The 23,556-nt window shown below is 41.0% G+C and overlaps 1 protein-coding gene across 20 annotated transcripts in view; it reads left to right on the forward strand.

The window, feature by feature from the left end:
• Positions 1-23,556, forward strand: part of EPB41L2 (erythrocyte membrane protein band 4.1 like 2) — a 227,831-nt gene that overhangs the window by 156,518 nt on the left and 47,757 nt on the right. For all 20 annotated transcript variants that reach the window (XM_066373228.1, XM_066373229.1, XM_066373220.1 and 17 more), the window contains 6 exons: positions 2,057-2,132; positions 5,312-5,530; positions 10,812-10,899; positions 15,374-15,526; positions 16,052-16,149; positions 23,108-23,280. In XM_066373228.1, the coding sequence (XP_066229325.1) occupies positions 2,057-2,132; positions 5,312-5,530; positions 10,812-10,899; positions 15,374-15,526; positions 16,052-16,149; positions 23,108-23,280 (807 nt within the window). The remainder of the gene's footprint in view (positions 1-2,056; positions 2,133-5,311; positions 5,531-10,811; positions 10,900-15,373; positions 15,527-16,051; positions 16,150-23,107; positions 23,281-23,556) is intronic.

Below are 23,556 nucleotides of genomic sequence, written 5' to 3' on the forward strand. Positions count from 1 at the left end.
GCTATTGTATTTTATCTTTTTCTTTCTGCTTGTGGTAAAATGGACAGAAGAACTGCGTGCTCTCTCTTAGCCTAGCCTCTGCTGTGATTTATTGTTATTCAGTTAATTGGTGGTTGGCAAAGGTAAAAATGAATCTTTTTTGAGTTACTTTTGACAACCAAGCAACCTGTTGGTTCTTGTGTAAAATGTGCCTTAAAATCTTTATATTTTAAAAGTATGCAAATAACACTATATAGATTTATATATAAGGCCAAGGCTTGCCTATGATTATTATATAGACAATACATAGCTAGATGGACTTTACATATAGCTAGGTAAAAATTATGATAATTACATGTAATTAAAAGCATTATTGGTATGTTTTATCAATGTTAGAATTGGAAATAAATTCTAAAATATGTGTTCCATTAGAAATTTATCCCTGTAGTCATGTCCAGGCAAGCATGTGCTAGTTCTAATACCTAGGAAACAAATAAGTAAGGATTTATTAAGAACTGATAATGCTGCTTGACTGATGGGTAGCACGGTAGATAGAGCATCATCCTGGGACACTGGGGACCCAGGTTTGAAACTCTGAGGTTGCCGGCTTGAGCATGGGGTCGCTAGCTTGAGCACAGGATCATTGACATGATCCCATGGTTGCTGGCTTGAGCCCAAGGTCACTGGCTTGAGCAAGAGGTCACTGGTTCAGCTGGAGTGCCTTGTAAAGGCACCTATGAGAAAGCAATCAATGAACAACTAAAAGTGACACAACTATAAGTTGATGTTTCTCATCTCTCTCTCTCTCTCTCTCTCTGGCTAAAAACAAAACAAAGTGATAATCCTGTGATGCCTTTGCTTGGTTAGGGGTTAGTTGTTGAAGAAGTGCACATACATCACAGCCAGCATGGTGCTACAGGCCAGGAAACGGCTTGTCTCTGTATGTTCGGGAAAGCCCTATATCCCTTGACGATGTTTTAAATGTGGAAAGCAAAACTGAACTCTCTTTCTTAAAATCAACAAGATTGACTTTATTATTAGAATAATGATATTTGGAACCAAAATCCAGCAAAAGTGCTTGTGTGTTCACAGTAGCCATTTATTAACTATTTGTTGACTTTTGAGTAAAGTTAGTGTGACGCTGGGAAAATGACACATTGAGCAAGAGAATGGAATTCAAGACATTTTTCTTCAAATCTATAAATTAATCTTGAGGCCTTCAGATACATGTATGAAATGAAATAACACACGCTCTTGTTTTATTTTGGAAATACTATGAACTTTGAGCACAGCCCTAAGGTCAGGCCATTGGAATTATTTGGATCCCTTTAGGAAAGTATTTTTCTCCCCCGAGTTATGTGTGTTTTCTGTTTGTTTCTAAAGACATCCAAAGCATGAACAGTTAACTATTAATGTATAAATGGATGTTTAACTTTTAATGTCATTTATGACATTGTTGTTTGATATAGTCATTCTTTTTGACACTGTACAGCAAAGTATATGTTATGTGTGAGTGTACTTTGGAAAATTTAGGAATAATTTTATTGTCTTAAAATATTGTGACATTTTCACCACTCTCTCCTTTCTTTGAGATTTCTTTTAACACTTCCTTCAAATAACACATTAATACCGTAATTTCCTGAATGGCTATAGTGATCAGCAGATCATTATTCTTTCCTCAACAATGTAGAAATCTTAAAATGCTTTTGTAAAACATTGAGAATATTTGTCATCTAGAGATTCTGTAGTTAAAACAAATCTTGTCTCAGAACTATTTCATGGAGATTATATTAAATTTTTTGCATAATAGATCACCATACAAAACATCTGTTGAAGTACCAGTACACATTTATAAAATGTGTGATTCTATTATTATTTAATGGTGGGTTATTTATGTAATAGATATTTTATTTTCATTTTTGTTTAAAATCTTTTTTTTTTATTAAAAAATGAAATTTCTTTAACTGATTTACACAGGGATTAGTCTATAGTGTTTGAATGTGGACCTATAAGTTTTATCAAAGTAAATGGTCATTCTGTTGTTTGGATAAATAACCATGATATTTAATAATTACAGATCTTCCCTGGCTGTTTGCTTTTAATGTGAAGTTTTATCCTCCTGATCCTTCTCAATTGACTGAAGATATCACCAGGTACTTTCTATTTACATAAAAAATGTACCTTTACTTATAGCTCACACTTATTTCTGTGCCCCAGGATAATGGTGGTAATCTCATTATTCCAATAAAAACATTTTTCCTTAAGTTGGGTTTTAGAAGTGTCGTTGGATGTGGATGTTCCAAAATAGTTTGAAATGGTGCCAGTTTCAAAAATTGTATTTACCCTTCTTTAATTTACACATTTATACATGCCTAATGGAATATTTAAAAAATGTATTGCTGATAATTTTGTTTCTTATGTTATACTTTCAATCATTGGTATTTAATATTTTGGATTTTAATACTCAGGTGGTTTTCATCATACAACCCAGGTGTGCCTCTGCACCAGCCTCATCACAATGGTGATGTAAGGGTAGAAGAATTATTTTTGAAAGTCATTTGAACTGTACTATTTTTTGTTGCCCCCTCCAAACAAATGTTAAGGTAGGTAGGCTTTCTTATGTAAGAGTCAACAGCTATTTCATTTCATTTCCTCTGAGCTTGTCTGGGATATGCAACATACTTAAATTGCAAATAAAAGATTCCATTTAGGAGCAAGAGAGCATTTCTTGATTCTGAGAGTGACTGAATCTTTGAATGGTATCTACTAGTGCCTTCACATCTTATCCCTGTTAAACTGGGACCAGTAGTAGGGCTTTTTAACTTTGAAAGTTAATAGGGTGATTTATATATATTTTTAAAGGGTTATTTACATGGCCAAGGAAAAAGTTATATAAATATATACTTTTAGAATAGTAGAAGAAGGTCTTACTGGAAAACTGCTTTTGATTCCTATGGTTACTGTACCTTGATGTTTTCTGTAGGCCAGTATTGTCAGATATCAAGTTACGTAGGCACTTACAAGAGTGTGTGATATCCATGTGAAATAGGAATGATGGAGATTTCTTTCCACGATTGGGTAAATGACGCCCCCCCCCTTTAGTGCTTGTTGCTGAATAGGGACGTACTGGTACTAATTAAGTTGTGATTCAGTTAGCTTCAACTAGTAAATAATAAATAGAGCTTTTGTGACTGCGCAGTGAATTGCTTGCAGCGAACAACATGACAGGTTCGCAGGCATCAGCGAGAGTCTCACTGCAGGAACGCCTTTAAACAGTGCAAGTAACTGGGGCTCTGAGACCAACACGTTCTCTGTACATACACTCCTTCTCAGCACTTTGTCTGGGGGATGTTAATCCTGTGGTGATTGCAATTTACAGCATCAGTAAGTGCTTTGGTTTTCCTTTTAAAGGGGGCTTTAACAGTCTCCCTGTGTGTTGGGGGAGGAATGATGTGAGCCGCGGCAGTGCAGCCTGAGACCATCCACCTGCCTGTACGTGTAACCCGGTAGCCTGCTGGTCATGATGGAAATCTTCAGCATGACTTGAGTGAGCATTTAGAAGGTGGGGTAGACTTTGGGGGATGGCAGGAACACTGTTCAGAATAATGTTTAAAGACTACTCTTTCCTGCAGTGTTAAGTTCCCGAGTGGGGAGATTCCTGGAGCTCTTGCAGTTTATGTTTGAAGCTTTTTGGACCTTAGACTTAAGTTCTGAAAACAGAGGAAAGGACCAATGTGAAAAGTGGAGACAGTTGTATAAAAAGGAGCAACAAGATGGCATGGCACAAAATGGATGGCATTTGTGTGGTTAGGTCTTAGAAGAGTTATAAATGTGGAGAACTAGCACTATTCTTTATTAGTCTTAGGGAATTTGAGGATAACCTGAATCATTTAAAATTTGGTTTCCTAAAATAAATACAGAGATAATCATGCTGTTCTAGGAGTCAAGGAAACATACTCCTCCTTAGAAAGAGCCTCGGCAATGCATGAAATCACTCAGACTGTCGTGACAGTGACACAGCTTTCATTCTCAGGACGTTATTGAGCGCTCGCCAGGTGGCAAGTGCTTTGCTAACTTGCCAGGTGGGATTATGATGATGATAAACAGACCCCCTGCCCTGCCTGACAAATCTGTAGGGTAATCCAGTTTTAACAGAGCTGTGTGATGGCTGACAGCACATGGGGGTCGTGCCTTCTGACTCAACAGCAGTGGTGCCTGCATGAATGGCAGCATGCCTGTTCTAGGTGGAGGGCAGGAGGGGACGGGGCCCTGAAACCCGTCATAGGCAGAAGCATCCACCGGAAAAATGTAGGAATGGCACTAACAAATCTTCAAAAATGAGGGCAATGTTATTTTAGTTTGGAGCAGTCATTGATAACCTTAGCAACTAGTTAAATTTGAGAGTAACAAGCGGCTTTTAAAATGTCAGCACAAGGAGTATCATAGGGAGCGAAAAAAACCCAAAGAATCCTCCTTAGAATGTAAATAATATGTTTCTGCATATTATTTAGTAAAAAAACAATCTTTTATAACTCTTTGTAAGCTCTTGGGACACTGAATAATTATTATTACTAATATTAATATTAATAAGATTATGGCTGCCAAATATTGATTCCCAGGTACCATGCCATGTGTTTTATTTATATTATCTAATTTTTTTACCCACCTCTTCAGAGGGAGGTAGAGTTTTACCATTTTACAGGTGAGGAATTAGTCTTAAGGCAAGTCAGTTAACTTGCTCAGAGTTACCTAGGGTCAGCTTTGCTTGGCTTTGCAGCCCATGGTATTCTATCAGCTGAATAGCTTCCTTTTTAGATGGGGTGAAGGGGCACGAAAGGGCTTCCCAGTAGAATGTAAGAAATCAGTGTGAAAAGGAGAAGATAAAGGGTGTGGTGACTTTAGCTTTGCTTGCTAATGCTTAAGAGCTGCACCTATTTTAAAAATTTGATTAATTTTTACAACTTCTGAAGGTCATGCTAATTTTAATTAGTTTTAAACCCAAGGGGACAGTCTAAATGATTGGAATTTTTACCTTCAGCCACAAAACTCTTTGTGGTAATAATAGTCACAGTCATAATATACTACTGGAATAGGAGTTCAGAATTCCACTCTATTGCTTTGCTCTCTAGACTCAGTTTCTGTATGAAAGCCACAGGTTGGGCTTCCAAAGAGCATGGTGGGCTTCCTGCTACAGAAGAATTTTTTTGCTAGGGATATAAAGTGTGCCTATATTGTATATTTGTTTTCAAAGGGAATATTAGAGCGCAAAGATTATGAGCACTGCAATCTTAACTGATTGTTCTCCCCAACTCCTTCTCCCCCTGCTTCTCAGATACTTCCTGTGCCTTCAGCTCCGGCAGGACATTGCCTCTGGCCGTCTGCCCTGCTCTTTTGTGACTCATGCCCTCCTGGGATCTTACACACTACAGGCTGAACTTGGAGACTATGATCCAGAAGAGCATGCTAGTCATGACCTCAGTGACTTCCAGTTTGCCCCCTCCCAGACGAAGGAGCTAGAGGAGAAGGTGGTAGAGCTACATAAAACCCACAGGTCTGTTGACTTGCGTGCTCGAGGGAAAATGGCAATGATAGATAGATTCATATAAAACTTGCTAGACATTAGAGCATAGTTGATGGGCTTATCCAATTTTTGGGGGGGGGAGGTGCTTCACGTAGTACTAATCAAGGTACCCTGCAGCCCTTGAGATATTCTTTCACGGTCTTTGTGACTACAGTATGAGGAATTACTATATGCTCATGAGGCCAAATGTTTTCATTTATTGGAAACATTTACTTTTCTTATGATGTCTTTTTTCTACTTCCAGTCTTATTTCTTGATACACGCACAATTGAAACAAACTTACTCGCATACTTGTTTGGCATTTACTTTATATTTTTACTGCCCTTTGTTTTTATTATCATCTTTAATAAGAAAACCAGAAAGATGATGAGGCATTAGGATTTGAATTACAAATGTGGGTGATGATGGACTTAAGAGAAATAACTGAAGTGTACACGTGGTTTCTCTATGCACAGAAGATGACCTTTGGTTAAGCTAAAGGTAACTTAATTGCTTAAGTACCGTGTTATACTTTGAGAACTCATATCTGTGTGAAAACAAAATGCTTTTTTTAGCATAGTTTAAAAAACTCTAGCTACAAAATTATATTTTATCCCATAGTGCAAAATTGAAGTTTAAAAAAATTTTTTTATATAAATGATTTGAAGGGAACTTTTAGAGATTAGAAGTTTTTAGATAAACCACATTCATTGACTTAAAAAAAAATTCAGTCTTCTCTGACCATAAAGGTTTGAAACTAGAAATCAATAACAAGAAAACAAAACTGAAAACACACAAAGGCTAAATAACATGTTATTAAACAGTAAACAGGCTAACAATAAGATCATGGAAGAAAGCAGAAGGTACCTTGAAACAAATGAAAATGAGAACATAACAACTCCAAATCTATGGGACACAGTGAAAGCAGTCTTAAGAGGGAAATTCATAACATTTCAGGCCTATCTCAAGAAACAAGAAAAATCTCAAATAGTCTATCTTTACACTTAAAGGAACTTGAAAAACAAAAACAAAGCCCAAAGTGAGGAGAAAGAAGGAAGTAAACAAGATCTAACCAGAAATAAAAGAGTCTTAAAAAAACAATACAAAAGATAAATGAAACCATGAGCTGGTTTTTTGAAGAATGAACAAGGAAGAAGTAAAACCATCATTATTTGCAGATGGCATGATATTGTATAGAAATAACCCTATAGATGCCACTAAAAAACTATTAGAACTGATAAATAAATTCAGTAGAGAGATATAAAATAAATATTCAAAAATCAGTTGCATTTTTAAATACCAATAATGAACTATTAGAAAGGGAAATTAACAAAACAATCTTATTCACAGTTGCTTTAAAAAATAATAAAATATGTAGGAATAAATTTAACCAAGGATGTAAAAGATCTGTACTCAGAAAATTATAAGACATTGAGGAAGATACCAATAAGTGGAAGCATATACAGTGACTATGGATAGGAAAAAATGACATTAAAGTGTCCACACTACCCAAAGCAATCTATAGATTCAACACAGCTCCTATCAAGATACCAATGGCGTATTTTGCAGAAGTAGAACAAATATTCCAAAAATTTACATGGAACTACAGGAGACCCTAAATAACCACTGCAGTCTTGAGAAGGAACAACAACGTTGGAATCACACTACCTGATACAAAATTTTTACTACAAGGCCAAAACAGCATGGTACTGGCATAAAAAAAGACATATTAGATTAATGGAACAATATAGAGCCCAGAAATAAGCTCATGGCTTTATGTCAATTAATATTTGACAAAGAAGGCAAAAACATACAATAGGGTAAAGATAGTCTATTCTATGAATGGTGTTGGGAAAATTGGACAGATACATGCAAGAAAATGAAACTAGACCACTTTCTGCCGTCATACACAAGAGTGAACTAAAATGGATTAAAGACTTAAATGTTAGACTGAAAAGCATAAAAATTCTAGAAGAAAATGCAGACAGTAACATTGTGGACATTTCTCGTAGCAATATTTTTTTCTAATATTTCACCTCAAGCAAGGGAAACAAGAAAAATAAATAAATAGAACTACATCAAACTAAAAAGTTTTGTTTTTTTTTTTCCCCTAGACAGAGTCAGAGAGAGGGATAGACAGACAGTAAGGGAGAGATGAGAGGCATCAATCATTAGCTTTTTTGTTGCGTGCTGCGACACCTTAGTTGTTCACTGATTGCTTTCTCACATGTGCCTTGACCATGGGCCTTCAGTAACTCCTTGCTCGAGCCAGCAACCTTGGGTCCAAGCTGGTGAGCTTTTGCTCAAACGAGATGAGCCCACACCCAAGCTGGCGACCTCGGGGTCTCGAACCTGGGTCCTCTGCATCCCAGTCTAACACTCTATCCACTGCGCCACCGCCTGGTCAGGCTCAAACTAAAAAGTTTTTACATAGCAAAGGACACCAACAAAATGAAAAGACAACTCATTGAATGGGGAAACATATTTGCCAATGATCTATCTGATAAGAGGTTAATATCTAAAATTTATAAAGAACTTCTGCAACTCAACACCCAAACCACAAGGAATTCAATTTAATAATGAGCAAAGGACCTGAATAGACACTTTCCAAAGAGGATATACAAATGGCCAAAAGACACATGAAAAATTCCTCAATGTTACTAATCATCAGAGGAATGCAAATTAAAAATACAATGAGATATCACCTCCTGTCAGAATGGCTATCATCAATTAATAAACAAGTGTTGGTGAGGATGTGGAGGAAAGGGAACCATTGGACACTGTTGGTGGGAATGCAGACTGGTGCAGCCGCTGTGGAAAGAAGTAGGGAATTACCCCAACAAATTAAAAATGGAACTGCCTTATGATCCAGCATTTTACTTTTGGGAATACAGTCGAAGAAACCTGAAGACACTAATTCAAAAGAATACAATAGCCAAGATATGGGATTAACTAGAATTACCTGGAGTATTTATAAGTAGATAAGTGGATAAAAAAGCAGTGATTGGCCCTGGCCGGTTGGCTCAGTGGTAGAGCGTCGGCCTGGCGTGCAGGAGTCCCGGGTTCGATTCCCGGCCAGGGCTCACAGGAGAAGTGCCCATCTGCTTCTCCACCCCTCCCCCTCTCCTTCCTCTCTGTCTGTCTCTTCCCCTCCCGCAGCCCAGGCTCCATTGGAGCAAAGATGGCCCGGGCGCTGGGGATGGCTCTGTGGCCTCTGCCTCAGGCGCTAGAGTGGCTCTGGATGCAACAGAGCCACGCCCCAGAGGGGCAGAACATCGCCCCCTGATGGGCATGCTGGGTGGGTCCTGGTCGGGCGCATGCAGGAGTCTGTCTGACTGCCTCCCCGTTTCCAGCTTCGGAAAAATGAAAAAAAAAGCAATGATATATTTACACAATGTACTACACACTCAGCTGTAAAAAAGAAGGAAATCTTACTGTTTGCAACTGTGTGAATGGACCTGCAGAGAATTACACTAAGAGAAATTCACCTGTCAGAGAAATAAGTACCATATGCTATCACTTATATGTGGACTCTAATGAATGAAATAAACTAGCAACAAAATAGAAACAGACTCATAGAGAATAGACTGACAGCTGTCAGAGAGGAGAGGGTTTACGACTGGGTAAGAAGGGTGAAGGAATTAGGTGGGAAAATCCCTTATACAATAGTATGGTCATTAGCAGAGGGAAAGTGGGGTCAGCACAGGTAGAAGAGGGTTGAGAGGAGATAGATGATGGAAGGAGATTTGACTTAGAGTGATGAATGCCCAATGCGATATACAGATGATATATTTTAGGATTGTACACCTGAAACCTAGATAATTTTATTAAGCAATGTCACCCCAATACATTAAAAAATAAATAAATGCAGTATTTGGCTTTTTTTGGGTATTTTTCTGAAGCTGGAAACAGGGAAGTAGTCAGACTCCTGGATGCGCCCAACCGGGATCCACCCGGCATGCCCACCAGGGGGCGATGCTCTGCCCATCTGGGGGGTCACTCTGTTGCAACCAGAGCCATTCTAGCTCCTGAGGCAGAGGCCATAGAGCCATCCTCAGCGCCCAGAACAACTTTGCTCCAATGGAGCCTTGGCTGCGGGAGGGGAAGAAAGAGATAGAGAGGAAGAAGAGGGGGAGGGGTGGAGAAGCAGATGGGCGCTTCTCCTGTGTGCCCTGGCTGGGAATCGAACTCCAGACTCCTGCACGCCAGGCCGACGCTCTACCACTGAGCCAGCTGGCCAGGGCTAGTATTTGGCTTTAAATATTTTTTATTTAAAGTCAGATACTGCCTGACCAGGCGGTGATGCAGTGGATAGAGCGTCAGACTGTGATGCAGAGGACCCAGGTTCGAGACCGCGAGGTTGCCAGCTTGAGCACGGGCTCATCTGGTCTGAGCAAAGCTCACCAGCTTGGACCCAAGGTCGCTGGCTCAAGCAAGGGGTTACTCAGTCTGCTGAAGACCCGGGTGGTCAAGGCACATAAGAGAAAGCAATTAATGAACACCTAAGGTGTCGCAATGAAAAACTAATGATTGATACTTCTCATCTCTCTGTTCCTGTCTGTCTGTCCTTATCTATCCCTCTCTCTGACTCTCTCTCTCTGTCTCTGTAAAAAAAGTCAGATACTATTTTTTACTTTTATACATGTCAGTAAACATACATTGTAATTTGAATTTGAATACTGGGTGCTGCAATGCCATGGGCAATATGAAAATTAATGAGACATGGCCCTGCTTTCCTGTAGCCTAGGATTTGTTTAGTTGGGAATGTTGGTAGGAAGGGAAATAATTTCAGTACGGATAGAATGTGCTATGTGTCGTCTACCCTATCTACCCTAGGAGTAAAATCAAATACAGATCCTTCTGCTCTTTGTTATGATCAGTCCTTGTAAAATAAAATTAAGAATTTGTTTATTTCAGAAAGATGAAATCACTTCTTTATTCTTTCATTTTATTATTACTTTAAAAAATTATGTTGTACCCATTATTACTGGGGCATTTTTCTCCGATGGAAAAAATTGAAAGCAGCTTTCTAAAATAAAAAGGATAAGGGTTGAGGTGCATCTCCTTGTAACAAAGTGGTTTATGTTAGAGGATTTTAAGAGAAAAACGGTTAGATTGAGAATTGAGTCTTACCTGTTATCTACTTGTCTGCAAATTTATCTGTGTTACTTCCTCCACCCCAAACTTTCCAAGCTCATACACTCTTTCTCTATTTTGGCCACATTTTCTTTGCACCCACCAATAAAATAATATTGTTTCTTTTGATTTTTAGGGGCTTATTTCCAGCACAAGCTGATTCTCAGTTCTTAGAAAATGCAAAGAGATTGTCCATGTATGGCGTTGACCTGCATCATGCCAAGGTACTGTGACGTGGTGGACAGGCAGCCACTTTGCAGTCCGTTGACTGAAGCTTTTGAGAGGGCTCCCGTGTTGATAACGTGTTCACTCACCTTTAGCAGACGGCTGCTCACCCTCACCTGAGGACCTCTATAGTATTTCTTTGGTGATTAATTGTGGTGTTTATGGTTGTGGGAGGGTCCGTTTATTCTCCCCTTTCTTTCTTTCTTATCCCAATATTTTTATTTAATACCCTTTTATCTGTACTTATCGTAAGACTCCTGTCAGCCTTCTTGTCCTTCATCCTGCTTTATTCTGCATCTCAGCTTTTGCTGTTCCAAGTGCTGCTTCTCTCCCAGCTCCCTCCCTGCCTCTGTCTTGGGATCGGAGAGCAGATCTTAGCACCATGAAAGGGCATTAGCAGCGTGGGTATTGGCCTTTGTCCAGAAACTCCCAGCTTGTAAAGGAGCCCTCAGTTGGGCTTCCCCCTGTTGGTCTGTTCTTTACCTTTTGTGAGATGAAGTAGGCTGGCCCAGGCTCCAGGTGACATGGCACCCTCAGTCTAATTTGAGACATGGGAGAGGATGAACTCAAGGAGATGGGTGATAGAAGAAGGTGGGGTGGGTGGGGTGGGAGGATGCCAATAATCAGTCACCTACATCATGAGCCTCTTCTGGATGATCACTTAGTGGAGAGAGTCAAGGAGAACAAGATGGGAGATGAAAGATGGATTTGATTTTGAAAAATATGTCTAGAGTCAGCTCAACATGCTGAGGGAACCTGTGGTCACCTGCTTTTAAAAGACCCTGCCAGGCCTGACCCTCAGATCATTGGAGGGCTGCCAAATACAGTGGTCCTCTCATTGACCATCAGTGAAAGAGGTGTCCCTTCCAGAAGTGCAGTGGAGGCTGGATAAATGGCCTTGGGGCCGCATTGCGGCCCGCGGGCCGTAGTTTGGGGACGCCTGGGATAGAGTATCATTCTGGGACATGGAGCACCCAGGTTCGAGATACCAAGGTCACCAACTTGAGTGCGGGCTCATCTGGTTTGAGCAAGGTTCACCAGCTTGAACCCCAGGTCACTGTCTTGAGAAAGGGGTCACTTGGTCTGCTGTAGCCCCCCAGTCAAGGCACACATGAGAAAGCAATCAGTGAACAACTAAGGTGCCACAACGAAGAACTGATGCTTCTTATCTCTCTCCCTTCCTGTCTGTCTCTCTCTCTCTGTCTCTGTCCTACACACACACACACACACACACACACACAGAGAGAGAGAGAGAGAGAGAGAGAGAGAGAGAGAGAGAGAGAAAAAACACCTGTCAGTCCCTAGTTGTAGCAGAGGAAGCCCAGGTTAGATGATGTGTACAATCTCCAGAAAAGCCCCCACACTCCCTAGGACTCAGATTAATACTTCTTGCTTTTGTGTTAATAGTATTTCATGTTTGCAAAAATGCTTTTTTCCTCAGTGACTTTTTTTAATCTTTAAATATTTTTCCTTATTACAAAGGTAATACATGTCATCATAGAAAATAGTGGTAAACAAGAGAAAATATCACTGAATGCTTTTATGTAAAACAATTGCTGTTAATATTTGGATACATTTTCTTGTTTTTAAAAAAAATCTTGAACAGTTAAACTCGTGCATTTTAAAAATGGAATTGTGCTTTTTTTTTTCAACTTGCTCTTTTAAACACTTTTTTGCATGTTAGCAAATAGTTTCTAGCAGCAGCATTTTGAACTGCTAGGTGTTGTATACCTTTAATTTTTAAAAGTCCTTTTATATAAGCCATCTCATTTAAGATGTGAATATTTTTATTTTACAAAACTACATAAAACAGAGTGCGGGGGATGACTTGCCTCAAACCACATATTTAAAGCAGTTCTCTCTGCTCAGTATCTTCTGCTAATCCCTAGGAGGTGAAAAAAATTCTGATAATTTCGTGTCTTCAGCTGATTTCTCTATGATGGTGGACTGGCTGGGTTAGCTGAGAAACGAGGGAGGGAGGGAGGAAAGAGAGAGCAGGTTTGGAGCACATCTCTCTTCCTGTAACCCTGGTACACTTGCCACTTGTAAATCTTGCAGCTGCTGCTTTGTTGATCATTAATTAGAAAGCCATTGGTTGATGGCAATACTGGATGGTTTCAAGATTCTTGATTTTATAGTTGAATCTTAAAAAAGTAAAAAGTTGCCAACTCTTTGCTAACTATTATTAAAGTTCCAGCTCTGTGGTTTGGAGCAGATAGCTTTTTAAAAAAAATGCAAAATAACATTCATTCTATTTTTCATATGGTGGACTCAGATAATAATTGATATGCAAGATACTTGTAGCTCATTTAAAGGAATATCTGTAGCAACTTCAAAGAACTTTGTGTAGTTTTTTGTGTGCCTTTATACATTTTTCATTGTCTAGAGATCATAATTTAAAATTTTTTAAAATTAGTATTTTATTATTGGAAGAGTTCTTAATGGCACACTCACTCACATTAGGACCAGTTGGAAAGGTGTTGAATAGAAGGCTTTTGGACACAAGTACAGGGAAACCACAGAGTGGTGATACTTCCGAGGTAGTATAAACAGCAGCCCTCTCTGGATCCGAAGGGGTGAGGGCAAAGAGTAACAAGTCTGTCTTGAGAGGAGCTGTCATTGTCAAGAACACAGCCAGCCAGATGACAGTCATACAGGGAGGAGACCTGGGTGTTAAAAACCTGGACTCCCCCCTGCTCTCCCTCCTCTGCTCTTGAAGAACTTTCCACGGGCTGAACCCACTCGGACGTCAGTGGGCATGGATCCTGCTGATAGCCACGCGTGGGACAGCTTCCCGAGGCCGTGAGCAAGGAACAGCTGATGCTCCCTTTTTATTAGTTTATTTTGCTGACATCATTGTTAAATGTCAGAAGTCAAATACGGACAAGTAAGGCATGTTTTTTCCCTTCCACTTCTTGATCTTTTATCTGTAATTTTTAGTCATATGAATACTGGTAATTCTAAAACAATGTGTGGAACAACTGAAAATCAACTGATTGATTTGGATCCAGATTTTTTTTTTATTTTCAAGTCAGATAAAATAGCTGCAGTGTCCTTTGTAGAGACTGCTTCGGACTAGATGGCTTTGTTCAGTGTTTCAAGGAAGGGATGCCTCCTCCTTGTGGTGAGAACATGCTGTCTTGGGCAGCCTTCCGGCCTGCTTCCTGTGGCCACGGCCAGGGATGTTTTTGGCAAACACACCATTTGTGTCTGGTGCCAAGTTGCTCGGACACCTGTGCCTGATTCATTCCAGCTTTTTACTCTGTTCCTAGAGAGAACTGTGGCTGCCAGGATAGTGGTGAATAAAGCACCGTATAGATGACATTTTTAAACCTCCTCAGATGGTCTAATGTTATTTTATTTGTATGAATTATTCATATATCAGCAACTAAAGCAATTGGCATCAGTCACCTAGAACTGTACTTTTTATTTTTTTAAATATATAAATGGTGTTAAATTGTTCTCAGTAACAAGATAGTTAAAATGTTATGCTTTTATTGAATTGAGACCTAGACTAAATAAGGTGTTTTTTGAGAATTTGTTCTGTTGATGGCTTCTGAAAATGTGACTATCCCTGAGTATTATTCTTCAGTTTTACACATTTTGAATGATACTCAGTTTTTCCAAGAAAACTAAACAATAATTTGTATATTTTGAATATTGTACATCTTAGATATTTAACACTACTTGAAATGTGAAGAACCAGTTTTTTACTTTTGTCTGTAAATTTATTTGATAGTTTAAAATCTTTCAGGCTTGTGATTATTCTAAATTGTCATCTATTCTAGATTAAAACACTGGGGAAAGAAAACACTATTAGTAAGTTCGAGAATAGCCTGCAGTTCTTTGAAATATGCCAGCCAAGGAATGTGGCAGCGGGCCTGGATATCAGCACTCTGAGTTATTGAAGAACTACTTGAAAGAATTCAAAGATTTCAACCCTGTCAGCCTAGAAGAGAATTTTCTATGTGGGACTAGAGTTTCTGCAGAATATAAGCATAACTTTAATAACTACTAGCTTAGAATAATCCATCTGCAATAAATCTGCCTAAAGTAAAAGGCTGAACCTAAATGTCCTTAGATGACCATACTGTCCACAGAGGCTGGAATAGCCTCTTGGTAAACATTTTTATCTCATATCTACAGGATACCTAACTCGAGTTCTGTTTCCTTTCTTCCTCGTTAGCTCTTAGAACCAAGCTTGAGAACATGAATTAGGCCTTTTGAAGAATGTTGTATCTTGTAGTCATGTTGTTATGTCTCTTTGGCAAATCAAATCTGATCTCTGAAGATGACTAGATTTAAAATATGTTTTATATCCTACTGTTTCTATTAACCTGTGTCCTGGCAATGACACTTGAATGTACAGCCATTAGGTTGGCATTCCTGGTCATGGTTTGAGGGCTGGGGGAGCTTCCTGATCTATGTAACTTTCACAGCTCTAACCGTGCTCAAATGGCTTGTGCTTGGCAGGACTCTGAAGGCGTGGACATCAAGCTGGGCGTGTGTGCTAACGGGCTCCTCATTTACAAAGACAGACTGAGAATCAATCGTTTTGCTTGGCCAAAAATCTTGAAAATTTCCTATAAGCGCAGTAACTTCTACATTAAAGTTAGGCCGGCAGAGGTAAGCATGGCACAGAGCTCTTGGCATATCTGGTCAGGCTTTGTCAGTGGTTTCTTTTATGAGTTCTTTACTACTGAGTTTGAGAAAATGAACTATTCTTATTCCTCCATGGTAGAAAAAGGTCAGAGTTCTTAATAATAAAGCTGCATATATCATATATTCCAGTTGTTAAAATACAAGCTACAACAACAATTTCGCAGAACAGGAAAGTCGGTAGTGCCTGCCACATTGTGGGGGCTCATTATTGATTTGTTGAATCAACTCAGTGGTAGAGATCAGTAGGAGTTGGTAACATGAGCTTTAGTGGACATCGAAGGATAGTTGGTTTACATCAATAGTTGTATACCTGCTTTACCTAGAAACTAGAATTGCAGTTTATGAAATACCCTTTTTACATAATTATGTTACATTCATATTTTTTCAAGAAGAATTACTTTTTAGAGAAAATCTGAATCCATGTTTTTTTAGTAGCTTCTACTTAACTCTTAAAGAAATACACTGATGCATTCCATGGGTTTATTCTAGCTGGAACAGTTTGAGAGCACCATTGGATTCAAACTGCCGAACCATCGGGCCGCAAAAAGGCTATGGAAGGTGTGTGTGGAACATCATACTTTTTACAGGTAATTAAAAAAAGAGCCAAACAGCTAAATATTAATTAGAAGTACCCTCTGTGCCCTGGGATGGGGTGGTGGAGAGTGTGGCAGATGAGCAGCACTCTCTGTTCTGACCCTTGCTCTCCTCAGTGTCAAATCTTCTCTGTCTGCAAAGTCCCCTTCGCGTCTTCTCCGTTCCTCTGCCAGCAGAAGTGGGCATGTCATGGAGCCCTCGGCCATCTGTCTGGTCAGGCTTGTTAGTGTTCTCCGTTATGACCATCAGCTAACTGAAAATGAGCGATTCTTTATTTCTCCATGTCAGGGTTCTTGATGATAAATATGCATATACATTCCTGTCGCCATGGCTTGTCATCCCACGAACTGTCTGGTCTCTGCAGGGGTCCTACACTCCATTTTCTGACCACAGCCTCCTTTCCTCCCACCACCACTGCGTCTCCTTCCCGACTTCCACTCCCTTTCCCCTGTCTCTCATGTAAGTTTCATTTGTTGTTGTTCTCAGCCCCGTCCTGCCTTACTTCTTTCCTAAACCAGCCCGAACCCTGTGGTCTGCCCTTTGCTACCCTGTCTGGCATGGTCTAACCCCCTCAAGCCCCTGCCCTTTTTGCATGCCAACCTGCCAGTCTGTTGGTTCTAGATTTGTCCTGTGTCCTGACCTGCCCTTTTCTGTACTTGTGGTATCAAGTGCTACCTTAAGTGACACAACTACATACATTCATCATTCTTACTTTTTTTTTACATACCCATACGCATACGTGCACACATACACACACGGACTCATTCTGTATGAGAGAAAAATCACACAACTCTGTTGGTTAGTGCTAATCCAGATAAATATCAGTTATATTGGTCAGATCCTCAGTGCTATCAGGTAATCAATCCTTTGACTTTTTTCTCATTTCATACATTCATGGCAGCAACTTGAGTCCCTAGATAACCCTTCCTCTCTGCTCATATGCCCTCCGTTGTCTGGTACGCTGATAGGACCCATGGAACTATGGGTCATAGACATTGATGGTTTCATGCACTTTTCTTTTTCTCCTTCTGACTGTAATTCAGTAGCATTCTACTCTCCATTCACAGTCACATAGTATTTTCTCTCCTGTCTCAAGGAAAAGGAAGTCATTCCTCTGCCTTTACCCCTCATTTCATGCCTCACATTGGACTGTGCTTTCTAAATGGTGTACTCTCCAGGGAGGATCTTCAACTTCCTCTTTGGCCAGTAAACGTGTATATCTTGCTTCCTTAAAAATTGTAATAAGAGATCTCCTTAGACCTTCTAGCATTCTTTTGGGGGGGGGGGAGGAGAGGTGCAACAGACTCCCTTGTGCACCCTGACCAGGATCCACTCAGCAAGCCCAGTAGGGGGCGATGCTCTGCCCATCTGGGACGTTGCTTTGTTGCTCTGCAACTGAGCTCTTCTTAACAACTGAGGCAGAGGCCACAGAGCCATCCTCAGTGCCTGGGGCCAGCTCACTCCAATTGAGCCTTGGCTGCAGGAGGGGAAGTGAGAGAGAGTAAGAAGTGAGAGGGTGTGGGGTGGAGAAGCAGATGGGCACTTCTCCTGTGTGCCCTGACTAGAAGTTGAGCCCAGGACATCCACACACCAGGCCGATGCTCTACCACTGAGCCAACCAGCAGGGCCAGAACTTCTAGCTTTCTTTAGATTGTTTCCGGTCTCTTTTCATACCTTTGTTCAAAGGCATATTTCTTTTGTTACTGTTCTTGGCAAACAGTACTTTGCTTGTATTCATTATTTCTCTTTCCTCAGCTTCTACCATTGTGGTATGTATAGTTGTATACCTAGACAAAAACAGATTCTTAGGGTCTAACCCTGTCCCTTTATATACTATGTGTGTGACTGTGGGTAACTTAATTCACATTTTCTGAGTCTCACTTTCATCGTCCACGTGGTAATAATATATAGTATCTATAAATACTTTATAGGGGTGCTTTGATAAGCAAATGAGATACTAAGATAACACGAAAAACAAACTTCGAATCATTTCTGGTGTATATACTGTTCTGCATCACCACTATCATCATTATCCTCGTTATTCTTAGTTTGGTACAACAGTGTGCTATTTCTCTATTGTCAAGACTGCCCTAATATTATATATTGATACTTATTTTAGAGGAGAAATGCAACTCATAAAGCATACCTGAATCTAGCAACTTGATTACACTGATCATTTAAATCTTGGAAATGTTTACAGTTTCTCTTGGTAGCCATGGGAACTTTCTCCTAAGACAATATGAACTTGCCTCAAGTAAATCTAGCAGATGACAGTTATGAGTGAAATAACACAGGTCCAGGAAACACAGACAGCAGGCTTCCCTGTCAAATAATGATAATAAAAGCAATAGTTTCAGCCCTGGCCAGTTGGCTCAGCGGTGGAGCGTCGGCCTAGCGTGCGGAGGACCCGGGTTTGATTCCCGGCCAGGGCACACAGGAGAAGTGCCCATTTGCTTCTCCACCCCTCCGCCGCGCTTTCCTCTCTGTCTCTCTCGTCCCCTCCCGCAGCCAATGCTCCATTGGAGCAAAGATGGCCCAGGCGCTGGGGATGGCTCTGTGGCCTCTGCCCCAGGTGCTAGAGTGGCTCTGGTCGCAACATGGCGACGCCCCGGAGGGGCAGAGCATCGCCCCCTGGTGGGCAGAGCATCGCCCATGGTGGGCGTGCCGGGTGGATCCCGGTCGGGCGCATGCGAGAGTCTGTCTGACTGTCTCTCCCTGTTTCCAGCTTCAGAAAAATGAAAAAAAAAAAAAAAAAAAAAGCAATAGTTTCAGAATAGACAAGTGCTACCATTTATTGAGCATGAACTGTCGTCAGACACAGGACTGACTGCTTTAGGTAGCTCCGCCTTCTCTCTCTCCTCCCTGTGCTGCAGCTGCGGCTCAGAGCTGGGTGCCCACAGCACGTTCCCGGCGCCCCAGCAGGGGTCGGGACCTGGTGCGCTGGTCCCAAAGCTCGTACTCTGCCTCGGCACTGGCGTCCCTCTTGTAGTCTTCTAGTAGATGTTTCTGAGATGCTGTTAGCTCTGCAAAGCCTCAGGTCCTGCCATCATTTCTGCTAACGTGCCATGGGCTCCAATTTATTTCATTTTTTAAATTTGTTGATATGGGTTCACAAAACCAAATAGATTTCAAGTGTACAGCTCCACAATACATCACCTGCACGTTGCATCGTGTGCCCACCACCCCAGGCAGAGTCTCCTTCCGTCTCTCTTTTACCCTGTGCCCACCTCCATGTAACCCCCCACCCTCTTTTCCCTCTGGCTGTCACCACACCTTTTTCTGTGTCTATGTGTTACTTTTTATTTTATTTTTTGCTAATCCCTTCACCTTTCACCCAGCGCCTGACCCCGCCTCCCCTCTGGCAGCTGTCAGTCTGTTCCCTGTGTCCATGCTTCTGTTTCTGTTTTGTTCATCAGTTTATTTTGTTCATTAGAACCCACATGTAAGTGACATCATCTGGTATTTGTCTTTCTCTGATTGGCTTATTTCACTAAGCATAATAATCTCCAGGTACCATGGACTCTAATTTAAAAGCACATCAAATTGTTCCTGTAATCTTTTGGGATATGAGCAATAAAAGCATTTTTATATTTTTAAATCTTGTATAACTCTGCTCACAGATGGCATCAAACATGTAACTGACACAGAAAGGGCAAATCATAATTTGTCTGAAGAATGCTTTGAATCCAATCAGTAGATTTTGTTAGTTTATTACAAAAGTTGCAAGTGATTTCTTTAGAAAATTTAAATGGCTTTCAGATTGAAGCCATAAACAGATCTCCGTATTGATTGACAGCCACTCTGCTACCCTAATATTAGTGAAACAAGAACATTATAAGCTGCTATCCTTGAGCATTAAAAGAACCCATCGCCATTCTTTTATTTTTATTTTTTTTAAGAGGAGGGGACATAGTGAGACTCCCATGTGCACCCCGGTCGGGATCCACTTGGCAACCCCTCTCTGAGGACAATGCTGGGACCATCCGAACTATCCTCAGAGCCCGGAGCCGATGCTTGAACCAGTAGAGCCACTGGCTGCGAGAGAGGAAGAGAGAAGAAGAAGTGGGAGAGGGAAAGGAAGAGAAGCAGATAGTTACTTCTCATGGGTGCCCTGACTGGGGATTGAACCTAGAACATTCATATGCCAGGCCAACACTCTTGTCTAGAGTCAACCAGCCAAGGAGGGCCCTATCACCATGCTAAGTGCTATACATGGATTAATCTTATTAACCCTATAAAATCATGTGGGGCAGGTCCAGTTATCTTCACTTTGCATGTGGAGAAACGGAGGAACGGAGCAGTTAAGAAATGTGCCCTTGGTCATGTAGACAGCATTGGGTGGGGATGGAGGTGACCCGGGTGGTGCGGCTGCAAGCACCCACAGGTATACCCGCTGTGCTGGACTTCCCAACTGACTTTGCAGCTGATGTACTTCCTGGTATTTTCTTAATGCTTCGTCGTCGCCCCCCCCACCCCCCCATTGGTAGTGGTGTGTAAACAAGATTAACATGAGGTTCTTTAGCTTGACATTAAACTGCCATTTGAACCTGGCATTGTAAATCCAGAGTAATCCCAAATGAATTAGTGTCATCGGCCACTTCATAGAGAGCTTTATGGAAATCTGTGGCACTTGTTAAATGTGTGATTCAGTAATTGATATGTGGGTTTTCTTAAAATACTCACTTTCCGCAGATAAACATTAATAACATTTGATTTGTAATGACAGGATTTTTATAAAATTAAAATGTTTATTTATTTATTATTATTAGTAGTGGTATTTTTGTATTTTTCTGAAGTGAGAAGCAGGGAGGCAGAGAGACAGACTCCTGCATTCACCCAACTGGGATCCACCCGGCATACTCTGCCCATCTGGGGCATTGCTCTGTTGAAACCGGAGCCATTCTAGCCCCAAAGGCGGAGGCCATGGAGCCATCCTTAGCGCCTGGGCCAACTTTGCTCCAGTGGAGCCTTGGCTGCAGGAAGGGAAGAGAAAGAGAGAAAAGAGAAGGAGACGGGTGGAGAAGCAGGTGGTCACTTCTCCTGTGTGCCCTGACTGGCAATCAAACCCAGGACTTCCACATGCCAGTCCAACGCTCTACCACTGAGCCAGCTGGCCAGGGCCATAAAATTAAAATGTGAATACACTTCTTAAACGATAACATATGTAAAAGTTGAATTCCTTTATAACACATCATTACTTAGATCAAGCGTCCCCAAACTACAGCCCACGGGCCGCAATGCGGCCCCCTGAGGCCATTTATCTAGCCCCCACTGCACTTCTGGAAGGGGCACCTCTTTCATTGGTGGTCAGTGAGAGGACCACTGTATTTGGCAGCCCTCCAATGGTCTGAGAGACAGAAAATTAATCAGCAAGCTAATGATAGTCTGTGTATATGGTCACCAGGGCCCGTTAGGCAAGAAAGTACATATATTATCTTGATTTGAAATAAAGGTCCTCTAGTTAATGACTTTCTTTCTTTTGCATTGTGACATATATCCTTTCATAATCTATTGGCAGAAAATGGACGACTTCAAGAAGCACTTCTACTACCCTACATGAATAGATTAAAACCAAAGGAGCCAGATTGTATTAGTTCTTTTATCAGTTTAATTCTAGATTTTTTGTGGGTGAGGGTGTTTCTAACTGAGAATTATTAATTAATGGAGAGTTGCCCCTTGTATACATGTCACTTTGCCTTGACCTGAATTTTTTTCATTGCCAATTGAGCAGAAAAAATTTTTTGTTTTTTTTTAATTGGGCAGAAGGTCTAGAAATACTTGAAATGGTAAAGAATTCTTAAAGAAATCACTCTTTGGAGAATGATAAGGAAAATTTTGGTAGCGTTTTCCATATTGGTGGAATTGTCAACTAAAGCCTTATATAATAAATTCTACAAGAGGCCTGAAATTATTTTTTGTTAAATTATTTTGCCAATTCTTTTTTTTTTTTTCCTTTCATTTTTCTGAAGCTGGAAACAGGGAGAGACAGTCAGACAGACTCCCGCATGCGCCCGACCGGGATCCACCCGGCACGCCCACCAGGGGCGACGCTCTGCCCACCAGGGGGCGATGCTCTGCCCATCCTGGGCGTCGCCATGTCGCGACCAGAGCCACTCCAGCGCCTGAGGCAGAGGCCACAGAGCCATCCCCAGCGCCCGGGCCATCTTTGCTCCAATGGAGCCTCGGCTGCGGGAGGGGAAGAGAGAGACAGAGAGGAAGGAGGGGTGGGGTGGGAGGGGTGGAGAAGCAAATGGGCGCTTCTCCTGTGTGCCCTGGCCGGGAATCAAACCCGGGTCCTCCGCACTTTGCCAATTCTTGATCAGTGAAAATGAGGAAATTTCAGATGTATTCCAGACAAGATCGGCTCATTTACTACAAACAAGTTTTTGCATACACCGAACATATTTGATCTTACGTTTAATTTTATTTGTTAAGACCCCTGGTTTGAGCAGAAGAATTGTGCTAGCAAGAAGAGAGGTTAGTCATCTCTGCAGAGCCTCTCTGTGCTGCGCTCTTCACGGGAAAGCGTCGCCTGATGGAGCTGGTCCCCGCGTTAGATGTTCTTTCCCAGGAGAAATAGACATAAATATTAAGAATTACTAATGCTAATGGATCGCTACTTGGCACTTACAGCTAGGAGCAAGAATTCAGACATATGTGTTTAAATGATTTAAGCTAATGCAAATAAATAACCTTTGGTGCACACTGAGAACAGCTGCAGTTCTGCTCAGGTTGAGGAAAACAGTATTCATACATACGTGAATGTGGACTTACTCATCATTTTCTTCCAGTTCTTATGTAAGAAAGTATATAAATAATGTTCTTTTTCATTGGTTTAGTCATCCTTTTATATTGAGTAATCATGTTTAATATAATGAAATATTAAAATAGTTTTAAAGTTAATAAAGAATCCATAAATTCTAATTTTGTTCCCTTTTCTCTCCACTCTAGGCTTGTGTCTCCAGAGCAGCCACCAAAGGCCAAGTTCCTGACCTTGGGGTCCAAATTCCGCTACAGCGGCCGCACCCAAGCCCAGAGCCGCCAGGCCAGCACCCTCATCGACAGGCCGGCACCACACTTTGAGCGCACGTCTAGTAAGCGGGTCTCCAGGATTCTAGATGGAGGTAAACACATTTATCATAGCTTTGGATTCCGTTAATCTCTCTAATCCAGGGGGATCAGAAGATGTTGATCTAGTTGATAAGGCCCCTGGAAAAACCCTGGAGAGATAGCTATTTTTCTCTGAGTATATAAAGTTCTATTTCTTATACTTGCAAGAAAATTTTGTAGTGTTTTGAAGCTGTCATTCTTAGTCTAAATTTTTTGTATGTTACTAGTGGACATAAATATTAGCTAAGAGTTCTCATTAACGAGATATTGGACAAACACATTTTTACTGG

The sequence above is a fragment of the Saccopteryx leptura genome, chromosome 3 (genome assembly GCF_036850995.1).
Source record: "Saccopteryx leptura isolate mSacLep1 chromosome 3, mSacLep1_pri_phased_curated, whole genome shotgun sequence".
Classification (NCBI taxonomy): domain Eukaryota; kingdom Metazoa; phylum Chordata; class Mammalia; order Chiroptera; family Emballonuridae; genus Saccopteryx; species Saccopteryx leptura.